Source organism: Anomaloglossus baeobatrachus, chromosome 9 (genome assembly GCF_048569485.1).
Source record: "Anomaloglossus baeobatrachus isolate aAnoBae1 chromosome 9, aAnoBae1.hap1, whole genome shotgun sequence".
In the NCBI taxonomy this organism is placed as follows: Eukaryota; Metazoa; Chordata; class Amphibia; order Anura; family Aromobatidae; genus Anomaloglossus; species Anomaloglossus baeobatrachus.
The window spans coordinates 220,848,538-220,860,772 of NC_134361.1; the positions used below are offsets into that span (position 1 = coordinate 220,848,538).

Here is a 12,235-nt window from a genome sequence, read left to right on the forward strand (position 1 = left end):
CAGGAAGGAAAGAACAACAGGTAACGCGAATGGCCAGGGGGATACTCCTTGTGCAGAGCACCAGGATAAGAAAATCTTCCACGTTCTGTGGTAGATCTTAGCAGAAGTGGACTTCCTAGCCTGTCTCATGGTGGCCACGACCCCTTGGGGTAATCCTGAAGACGCTAGGATCCAGGACTCAATGGCCACACAGTAAGGTTCAGGGCCGCAGAATTCCGATGGAAAAACGGCCCTTGGGACAGTAAGTCTGGACGGTCTGGTAGTGCTCACGGTTGGCCGACCGTGAGATGCCACAGATCCGGGTACCACGACCTCCTCGGCCAGTCTGGGGCGACGAGTATGTCGCGGCCGCAATAGGATCTGATCTTGCGTAACACTCTGGGCAAGAGTGCCAGAGGTGGAAACACATAAGGGAGCCGGAACTGCGACCAATCTTGCACTAAGGCGTCTGCCGCCAGAGCTCTTTGATCGCGAGACCGCGCTATGAAGGTCGGGACCTTGTTGTTGTGCCGAGACGCCATTAGGTCGACGTCCGGCACCCCCCAGCGGCGGCAGATTTCCTGAAACACGTCCGGGTGAAGGGACCATTCCCCTGCGTCCATGCCCTGGCGACTGAGGAAGCCTGCTTCCCAGTTTTCTACGCCCGGGATGTGAACTGCTGATATGGTGGATGCTCTTTCCTCCACCCACATCAGAATCCGCCTGACTTCCTGGAAGGCTTGCCGACTGCGTGTCCCTCCTTGGTGGTTGATGTATGCCACCGCTGTGGAGTTGTCCGACTGAATTCGGATCTGCTTTCCTTCCAGCCACTGCTGGAAGGCTAGTAGGGCAAGATACACTGCCCTGATTTCCAGAACATTGATCTGAAGGGTGGACTCCTGCTGAGTCCACGTCCCTTGAGCCCTGTGGTGGAGAAAAACTGCTCCCCACCCTGACAGACTCGCGTCTGTCGTGACCACTGCCCAGGATGGGGGTAGGAAGGATCTTCCCTGTGATAATGAGGTGGGAAGAAGCCACCATTGCAGAGAGTCCTTGGCCGTCTGAGAAAGGGAGACTTTCCTGTCTAGGGAAGTTGTCTTCCCGTCCCATTGGCGGAGAATGTCCCATTGAAGTGGGCGCAGATGAAACTGCGCGAACGGGACTGCCTCCATTGCTGCCACCATCTTCCCTAGGGAGTGCATGAGGCGCCTTAAGGGGTGCGACTGACCCTGAAGGAGAGATTGTACCCCTGTCTGTAGTGACCGCTGCTTGTCCAGCGGAAGCTTCACTATCGCTGAGAGAGTATGAAACTCCATGCCAAGATACGTTAGTGATTGAGTCGGTGACAGATTTGACTTTGAAAAGTTGATGATCCACCCGAAAGTCTGGAGAGTCTCCAGCGCAACATTCAGGCTGAGTTGGCATGCCTCTTGAGAGGGTGCTTTGACAAGTAGATCGTCTAAGTAAGGGATCACCGAATGTCCCTGAGAATGCAAGACTGCTACCACTGCCGCCATGACCTTGGTGAAAACCCGTGGGGCTGTCGCCAGACCAAATGGCAGAGCTACGAACTGGAGATGGTCGTCTCCTATCACGAAACGTAGAAAACGTTGGTGCTCTGTAGCAATCGGCACGTGGAGATAAGCATCTTTGATGTCTATTGATGCAAGGAAATCTCCTTGAGACATTGAGGCAATGACTGAGCGGAGGGATTCCATCCGGAACCGTCTGGCGTTCACATGCTTGTTGAGCAGCTTTAGGTCCAGAACAGGACGAAACGAGCCGTCCTTTTTTGGAACCACAAAGAGATTGGAGTAACAACCTTGCCCTTGTTCCTGCAGAGGAACAGGGATCACCACTCCTTCTGCTTTTAGTGAGCACACCGCCTGCAGAAGGGCATCTGCTCGGTCGGGATGTGGGGAGGTTCTGAAGAACCGAGGCGGAGGACGAGAACTGAACTCTATCCTGTACCCGTGAGACAAAATGTCTGTTACCCACCGGTCTTTGACCTGTGGCAGCCAAATGTCGCAAAAGCGGGAGAGCCTGCCACCGACCGAGGATGCGGAGGGAGGAGGCCGAAAGTCATGAGGCAGCCGCCTTGGAAGCGGTTCCTCCTGTTGCTTTCTTGGGGCGTGAGTGAGCCCGCCAGGAATCTGAGCTCCTTTGCTCCTTCTGAGTCCCTTTGGACGAGGAGAATTGGGTCTTGCCGGAGCCTCGAAAGGACCGAAACCTCGACTGCCACTTCCTCTGTTGAGGTTTGCTTGATCTGGGCTGGGGTAAGGAGGAGTCTTTACCCTTGGATTGTTTAATGATTTCAGCCAATTGTTCACCAAACAGTCTATCTACAGATAGTGGCAAGCTGGTTAAACATTTTTTGGAAGCAGAATCCGCTTTCCATTCCTTTAACCACAAGGCTCTGCGCAAAACCACAGAGTTGGCAGACGCAATTGAGGTACGGCTTGTAGAGTCCAGGACAGCGTTGATAGCGTAAGTCGCAAACGCAGACATTTGCGAGGTTAGGGACGCTACTCGCGGCACTGCTGGACATATGATAGAGTCCACCTGTGCCAGGCCAGCTGAAATAGCTTGGAGTGCCCACACGGCCGCGAATGCTGGAGCAAACGACGCGCCGATAGCTTCATAGACAGATTTCAACCAAAGGTCCATCTGTCTGTCATTGGCATCTTTAAGTGAAGCCCCATCCTCCACTGCAACTATGGATCTAGCCGCAAGCCTGGAGATTGGGGGGTCCACCTTTGGACACTGGGTCCAGCGTTTGACCACGTCAGGGGGAAAGGGATAACGTGTATCTTTAAGATGTTTGGAGAAACGCTTGTCTGGGTAAGCATGGTGTTTCTGGACTGATTCTCTGAAGTCAGAGTGGTCCAGAAAAGTACTCAGTTTACGCTTGGGATACCTGAAATGGAACTTCTCCTGCTGTGCAGCTGCCTCCTCTGCAGAAGGGGCAGGGGGAGAAATTTCCAATAGACTATTGATGGCCGCTATATTTCATTTACCATGGCGTCACCATCAGGAGTATCCAGATTGAGAGCGGTTTCAGGATTAGACTCCTGATCACCCTCCTCTGTCTCATCATGTAGAGACTCTTCTCGCTGAGACCCTGATCCGCGTGATGACGTGGAGGGTCTCTCCCAGCGAGCACGCTTAGGCTGCCTGGGACTGTCATCTGAATCAGAGCCGTCAGGCTGAGATGCCTGGGACCCCCTTGAAGCACGGATTAACTCCAACTGAGGGGGACCGGGGAACGTTGCCGCAGCAGTGTCCATGGTCTGAGTAACTGGCCTGGCCTGCAAGGTTTCTAGGATCTTTGTCATAGTGACAGACATCTTGTCAGCAAAAACTGTAAACTCTGTCCCCGTCACCGGGACAGGGTTCACCGGCGACTCTGCCTGGGCCACTACCACCATAGACTCCGGCTGACGAAGTGGCACAGGGACCGAACATTGCACACAATGGGGGTCATTGTAACCTGCCGGTAGATCAGCCCCACAAGCGGCACAAGCAGCGCTTACAGCCTGTGTCTTGGCACCCTTGCGTTTTGCGGATGACATGTTGTCGTCTCCTCAGAGCAAGATAGGGTATACAGCCAAGAAGCGACCTTACAGTGCAATATATATATATATGGTACACCAAAATAACACTGTGGCACTAGTGGGGCCAGCACTTAAGTGCTGCTTACCGCCCGCTTAACGCGGGTGTGTGGTCGCCAGAAATCCCTTGTCTGGGTCTCCCAGAGCCTGTGTCCGTTCTCCAGCCAGACTGCATGCAGGAATGGCTGCCGGCGTCCTATGGAGAGGGGCGGGCCCTGGGCGTGTGCAGACAAAGAGCGGGAACCCTGCGTCCCCCTGTGCTCAGTGAGAGGGCTGGAGCATGTAAATAAGACTCCAGCCCTCGGCGCTGATTAATCGTACAGCGTCTCTCCCTTGCCCTGATTGACAGGGTGGGGGCGGGAACGAAGCGGAGCTAGGCCGCAGAAGCCGGGGACTAAATTTATAAGCGACGCCGTCGTAAAAGCACGGTCGGCGCTAAGTCCCCGGCGCACTACAAGTCGCAGCCGCGCCGCCGCTCCAGGGGCGGCCGGCGCGGCAGTCCCCAATACATAAAGTCACTCAGAAAAACTGCAGTGACTGTAACCCCAGCGCGCAGCGCTACTGTCCCCGGCGCACTAGCACACCCAGCAAGTCTGGAATGTGCGCGGCCTGTTTGGGACACAGAGTACCTGAATGTCGCAGGGCCTTGTCCCCAGCTCCGTATCCAGCAGGTTCCATGGGTCTGTGGATGGAGCCCGGCCTCAGGGCTTGGGGGCCGGTAAGATCCCACTTCCTCAGAGCCCCTCAGGGGGATGGGGAAGGAAAACAGCATGTGGGCTCCAGCCTCCGTACCCGCAATGGGTACCTCAACCTTAACAAACACCGCCGACATAAAGTGGGGTGAGAAGGGAGCATGCTGGGGGCCCTAGTATGGGCCCTCTTTTCTTCCATCCGACATAGTCAGCAGCTGCTGCTGACTAAACAGTGGAGCTATGCGTGGATGTCTGACCTCCTTCGCACAAAGCAGAAAACTGGTCAGCCCGTGATCCCACGGGGGGTGTATAGCCAGAAGGGGAGGGGCCTTACACTTTTTAGTGTAATGCTTTGTGTGGCCTCCGGAGGCAGTAGCTATACACCCAATCGTCTGGGTCTCCCAATGGAGCGCCGAAGAAACAGAATGTTCCCCATTGGCTGGGAGAGCAATGCAGTGACCTGAGCTAACATCAATAGGTCAGCTCAGGTCACTGCAGGGGATGACGAGCGCTGCCATCAGGAGCATAGATGAGATCATTACCTTCTGTGATCATCTCCTGTACTGCTGACGTCAGCGCTGTCACTGACTTATCGCGAGAGCCCGTGACGTCACCACTAGTGACAGTCTCGGGCCGCTCTCGAGACGGGCATAGACAGCAGTGACCGCGGTGACGTCAGGAGCCAGGAGATCGTCACAGCAGGTAATGATCTCACCTCCTGACAGCAGCGATCGTAATCCCCGCGGCTCCCAGCACTGCAGGATGTCAGTGTCTGCCTGCGCTGCCGTGTGACAGGCTGCTGACACTGCGGGCAGACACTGACACTGCAGTGCAGGCAGCCGCGAGGCCGGAGCAGGACACACACTGCACGGGCACCTGGAGGTCGCACGGAAGCGCTTCTGTGCGGCGTCCAGGGAGTGTGACGTGTGTTTACTCTGCTCCTCTTCCTGGCATAATGACATCGCTTCCTGCAAAACCGCAGGCAGCGATGGGCATTACTGCAGGTAAATCGCGGCTATTCCGGGGGTATACCGCACATCATTGCTACCTGCGGAATACCCCCGGAATACCGCAGGTACCTGCGGAAATTAATGGACATGCACATTTTCTCAAGAAAGTTTCTCGAGAAAATTTTCTCAAGAAATTTTCTTGAGAAAAATCCGCACAGTGCGCACAACTATTTTTTTTTCTCATTGAATTTCATGGGAAATGTCTGCACAAAGATTGCAGACATTTCTCAAGAAATTTCCGGGGCAAATCCGCGGGTAAATCCGCGGGAAAAACGGTCTAGTGCGCACATAGCCTAAGGCTGCTGAACGCCGTGTGCACAGGGCCAGCAGCATGCAAATGTGGCCAGTGCCTAATGGTCTTGGGTTCGGGCAGCACCAAGAGGAAACTACCGGACCCACTCTGCCCAGGTCTGAATTTGCAATATTTGCTGTATATTGATGGCAGATGTCCACGCAATGGAGCAGAGACCAAAGAAAGGCAATTTAGCCTCTTAAAGGGGTTGTTCACCACTCAGACAACTCCTTCTCAATCACTGTTTCCCATGTTATTTGGTTTGTTTTTTTTTTAGAAAATAACATATTTGGTATAAATTTTAGAACTAATAAAATCTAAGAATAACTACATACCAAAATGAAAAAAAACCCCATATCTATCTATATCTATATAAATTGAATAAAACAAGATCTGAAAGTCATATGGATCCCGAAAGGTAGTGATAAAGTCTACAGCTCACGCCCAAAAAAAAGTGCTCATACACCTTTATCAAATGAAAATGACACCGGCCATAGACCTCTATGGTGACACCGGCCATAGACCTCTATGGTGACACCTGCATAGACCTCTGTGATGACACCTGCCATAGACCTCTGTGGTGACACCTGCCATAGACCTCTGTGGTGACACCTGCCATAGACCTCTGTGGTGACACCTGCCATAGACTTCTGTGATGACACCTGCCATAGACCTCTATGGTGACACCTGCCATAGACCTCTGTGGTGACACCTGCCATAGACCTCTGTGGTGACACCTGCCATAGACCTCTGTGGTGACACCTGCCATAGACCTCTGTGGTGACACCTGTCAGAGACCTCTGTGGTGACACCTGTCATAGACCTCTGTGGTGACACCTGTCATAGACCTCTGTGCTGACAACTGCCATAGACCTCTGTGGTGACACCTGCCATAGACCTCTGTGGTGACACCTGTCATAGACCTCTGTGGTGACACCTGTCATAGACCTCTGTGGTGACACCTGCCATAGACCTCTGTGATGACACCTGCCAAAGACCTCTATGGTGACACCTGTCATAGACCTCTATGGTGACACCTGTCATAGACCTGTGGTGACACCTGCCATAAACCTCTGTTATGACACCTGCCATAGACCTCTACGGTGACACCTGCCATAGACCTCTGTGATGACACCTGCCATAGACCTCTGTGGTGACACCTGCCATAGACCTCTGTGGTGACACCTGCCATAGACCTCTGTGGTGATACTAGCCATAGACCTCTGTGGTGACACCTGCCATAGACCTCTGTGATGACACCTGCCATAGAACTCTGTGGTGACACCTGCCATAGACCTCTATAGTGACACCTGCCATAGACCTCTGTGGTGACACCTGCCATAGACCTCTGTGGTGACACCTGCCATAGACCTCTGTGGTGATACTAGCCATAGACCTCTATAGTGACACCTACCATAGACCTCTGTGGTGACACCTGCCATAGACCTCTATGGTGACACCTGCCATAGACCTCTGTGATGACACCTGCCATAGACCTCTGTGATGACACCTGCCATAGACCTGTTTGGTGACACCTGCCATAGACCTCTGTGGTGACACCAGCCATAGACCTCTATGGTGACACCTGCCATAGACCTCTGTGGTGACACCTGCCATAGACCTCTATGGTGACACCTGTCATAGACCTCTGTGGTGACACCTGCCATAGACCTCTGTGGTGACACCGGCCATAGACCTCTGTGCTGACAACTGCCATAGACCTCTGTGGTGACACCTTCCATAGACCTGTGATGACACCTGCCATAGACCTCTGTGGTGACACCTGTCATAGACCTCTGTGGTGACACCAGCCATAGACCTCTATGGTGACACCTGCCATAGACCTCTGTGGTGACACCTGCCATAGACCTCTATGGTGACACCTGTCATAGACCTCTGTGGTGACACCTGCCATAGACCTCTGTGGTGACACCGGCCATAGACCTCTGTGCTGACAACTGCCATAGACCTCTGTGGTGACACCTTCCATAGACCTGTGATGACACCTGCCATAGACCTCTGTGGTGACACCTGTCATAGACCTCTGTGGTGACACCTGCCATAGACCTCTGTGGTGACACCTGCCATAGACCTCTATGGTGACACCTGTCATAGACCTCTATGGTGACACCTGTCATAGACCTGTGGTGACACCTGCCATAAACCTCTGTTATGACACCTGCCATAGACCTCTATGGTGACACCTGCCATAGACCTATGTGATGACACCTGCCATAGACCTCTATGGTGACACCTGCCATAGACCTCTGTGGTGACACCTGCCATAGACCTCTATGGTGACACCTGTCATAGACCTGTGATGACACCTGCCATAAACCTCTGTTATGACACCTGCCATAAACCTCTGTTATGACACATGCCATAGACCTCTATGGTGACACCTTCCATAGACATGTGGTGACACCTGCCATAGACCTCTGTGATGACACTGGCCATACACCTCTATGGTGACACCAGCCATAGACCTCTGTGGTGACACCTGCCATAGACCTCTGTGATGACACCTGTCATAGACCTCTATGGTGACACCTTCCATAGACCTGTGATGACACCTGCCATAGACCTCTGTGATGACACCTGCCATAGACATCTGTGGTGACACCAGCCATAGACCTCTGTGATGACACCTGTCATAGCCCTCTATGGTGACACCTGCCATAGACCTCTATGGTGACACCTGCCATAGACCTCTATGGTGACACCTGCCATAGTCCTCTATGGTGACACTGGCCATAGACCTCTGTGATGACACCTGCCATAGACCTCTATGGTGACACCTGCCATAGACCTCTATGGTGACACCTGCCATAGTCCTCTATGGTGACACCTGCCATAGACCTCTATGGTGACACCTGCCATAAACCTCTGTTATGACACCTGCCATAGACCTCTGTGATGACACCTGCCATAGACCTCTATGGTGACACCTGCCATAGACCTCTATGGTGACACCTGTCATAGCCCTCTGTGGTGACACCTGCCATAGACCTCTATGGTGACACCTGCCATAGACCTCTATGGTGACACCTGTCATAGCCCTCTGTGGTGACACCTGCCATAGACCTCTATGGTGACAACTGCCATAGACCTCTGTGGTGACACCTGCCATAGACCTCTATGGTGACACCTGCCATAGACCTCTATGGTGACACCTGCCATAGTCCTCTATGGTGACACCTGCCATAGACATCTGTGGTGACACCAGCCATAGACCTCTGTGATGACACCTGTCATAGCCCTCTATGGTGACACCAGCCATAGACCTCTATGGTGACACCTGCCATAGACCTCTATGGTGACACCTGCCATAAACCTCTGTTATGACACCTGCCATAGACCTCTGTGATGACACCTGCCATAGACCTCTATGGTGACACCTGCCATAGACCTCTATGGTGACACCTGTCATAGCCCTCTGTGGTGACACCTGCCATAGACCTCTATGGTGACACCTGCCATAGACCTCTATGGTGACACCTGCCATAGACCTCTATGGTGACACCTGCCATAGACCTCTATGGTGACACCTGCCATAGACCTCTATGGTGACACCTGTCATAGCCCTCTATGGTGACACCTGCCATAGACCTCTGTGATGACACTGGCCATAGAGCTCTGTGGTGACACCTGTCATAGACCTCTATGGTGACACCTGCCATAGACCTCTGTGATGAGACTCCAGTTAAGGTACACATTACACTGCCGGCTCTTCATGTCTTCTGCACCAATCACAGGTCTGATTATAACAGACAGATAGCCAATCACAGACGGGGATTGTGGGAGGTGGTCTTGTCTCCTTTCAACGGTCACTGATGCAGCCTCGCCCCCAGCAATCATAGTGCGTCATGGCCCCCACTAATGGCCCTCACCACGAGACCTTATCCCCTGCTTCTATTAGCTGAGCCGGGGCTCCGCAGTGAGCTGCGGGTGGACGCCATGTCTTACCATAGTTATCTCCGCAGAGGTATGTCCAATGGGGTATGTTTGTTCCGCCGCTTCACGTCTCTTCTCCTCACCTCACACCGCGCAGCTCCAGTAACCAACTGTCGCGTCTCCCGCCCGCTGCCCCTGCTTATAAGACTCATGCGGTGCGCTCGAGCGTGTCTGCCTCTACTGATTGGATGAAATTGCAATGAGGGCGGGAAATTATAACCAGTCAATCTCCAGTTATCCATACAGGTAGCGCGTGCAGGCTGTGATTGGTTGCTAGGCAGCTGGGGACAGAAGTGATTGGTTGGCTGCTTATGGACTCACTGCGCGGGAAGATTGTTTCTAACGGTCGCTTGAGGGTTACCTCAGTTGAGGGTTACCTCAAGCGACCGTTAGAAACAATCTTCCCGCGCAGTGAGTCCATAAGCAGACAACCAATCACTGCTGTCCCCAGCTGCCTAGCAACCAATCACAGCCTGCACGCGCTACCTGTATGGATAACTGGAGAGTGACTGGTTATAATTTCCCGCCCTCATTGCAATTTCATCCAATCAGTAGAGGCAGACACGCTCGAGCGCACCGCATGAGTCTTATAAGCAGGGGCAGCGGGCGGGAGACGCGACAGTTGGTTACTGGAGCTGCGCGGTGTGAGGTGAGAAGAAGAGACGTGAAGCGGCGGAACAAACATACCCCATTGGACATACCTCTGCGGAGATAACTATGGTAAGACATGGCGTCCACCCGCAGCTCACTGCGGAGCCCCGGCTCAGCTAATAGAAGCAGGGGATAAGGTCTCGTGGTGAGGGCCATTAGTGGGGGCCATGACGCACTATGATTGCTGGGGGCGAGGCTGCATCAGTGACAAGACAAGAGGAGACAAGACCACCTCCCACAATCCCCGTCTGTGATTGGCTATCTGTCTGTTATAATCAGACCTGTGATTGGCGCAGAAGACATGAAGAGCCGGCTGTGTAATGTGTACCTTAACTGGAGTCTCATCACAGAGGTCTATGGCAGGTGTCACCACAGAGGTCTATGGCAGGTGTCACCACAGAGGTCTATGGCAGGTGTCACCATAGAGGTCTATGGCTGGTGTCACCACAGAGGTCTATGGCAGGTGTCATCACAGAGGTCTATGGCAGGTGTCACCATAGAGGTCTATGGCAGGTGTCACCATAGAGGTCTATGGCTGGTGTCACCATAGAGGGCTATGACAGGTGTCATCACAGAGGTCTATGGCTGGTGTCACCACAGATGTCTATGGCAGGTGTCACCATAGAGGTCTATGGCAGGTGTCACCATAGAGGACTATGGCAGGTGTCACCATAGAGGTCTATGGCAGGTGTCACCATAGAGGTCTATGGCAGGTGTCACCACAGAGGTCTATGGCAGTTGTCACCACAGAGGTCTATGGCAGTTGTCAGCACAGAGGTCTATGGCAGGTGTCACCATAGAGGTCTATGGCAGGTGTCACCACAGAGGTCTATGGCAGGTGTCATCACAGAGGTCTATGGCAGGTGTCATCACAGAGGTCTATGCAGGTGTCACCACAGAGGTCTATTGCAGGTGTCATCACAGAGGTCTATGGCAGGTGTCACCATAGAGGTCTATGGCAGGTGTCATAACAGAGGTTTATGGCAGGTGTCACCATAGAGGTCTGTGACAGGTGTCACCATAGAGGTCTATGACAGGTGTCACCATAGAGGTCTATGGCAGGTGTCACCACAGAGGTCTATGGCAGGTGTCACCACAGAGGTCTATGGCAGTTGTCACCACAGAGGTCTATGGCAGGTGTCACCACAGAGGTCTATGGCAGGTGTCACCACAGAGGTCTATTACAGGTGTCACCACAGAGGTCTATGGCAGGTGTCACCACAGAGGTCTATGGCCGGTGTCACCACAGAGGTCTATGGCAGGTGTCACCACAGAGGTCTATGGCAGGTGTCACCACAGAGGTCTATGGCAGGTGTCACCACAGAGGTCTATGGCAGGTGTCACCACAGGTCTATGGCTGGTGTCACCACAGAGGTCTATGGCAGGTGTCACCACAGGTCTATGGCAGGTGTCACCATAGAGGTCTATGGCAGGTGTCACCATAGAGGTCTATGGCCAGTATCACCATAGGGGTCTATGGCAGGTGTCATCACAGAGGTCTATGGCAGGTGTCACCACAGAGGTCTATGGCAGGTGTCACCATAGAGGTCTATGGCCAGTGTCATCACAGAGGTCTATGGCAGGTGTCACCATAGAGGTCTATGGCAGGTGTCATCACAGGTCTATGGAAGGTGTCACCATAGAGGTCTATGACAGGTGTCACCACAGAGGTCTATGGCGGGTGTCACCACAGAGGTCTATGGCAGGTGTCACCACAGAGGTCTATGGCAGGTGTCATCACAGAGGTCTATGGCAGGTGTCATCATAGAGGTCTATGGCAGGTGTCATAACAGAGGTTTATGGCAGGTGTCACCACAGGTCTATGACAGGTGTCACCATAGAGGTCTATGACAGGTGTCACCACAGAGGTCTATGGCAGGTGTCACCACAGAGGTCTATGACAGGTGTCACCACAGAGGTCTATGGCAGGTGTCACCATAGAGGTCTATGGCAGGTGTCACCACAGAGGTCTATGGCAGGTGTCATCACAGAGGTCTATGGCAGGTGTCATCACAGAGGTCTATGCAGGTGTCACCACAGAGGTCT

General features: G+C 53.2%; 1 protein-coding gene and 1 pseudogene across 1 annotated transcript in view; one reads left to right on the top strand and one right to left on the bottom strand.

Annotated features, from left to right (window-relative positions):
• Positions 1–9,753, bottom strand: part of LOC142251616 (tubulin alpha-3 chain-like) — an 81,182-nt gene extending 71,429 nt beyond the window's left edge. The window contains exon 1 of the mRNA XM_075324585.1: positions 9,551–9,753. Within this exon, the coding sequence (XP_075180700.1) occupies positions 9,551–9,553 (3 nt within the window). The 5' untranslated portion in view covers positions 9,554–9,753. The remainder of the gene's footprint in view (positions 1–9,550) is intronic.
• A 311-nt stretch (positions 9,754–10,064) lies between these two features.
• Positions 10,065–12,235, top strand: part of LOC142251624 (tubulin alpha chain, testis-specific-like) — a 73,102-nt pseudogene continuing 70,931 nt past the window's right edge.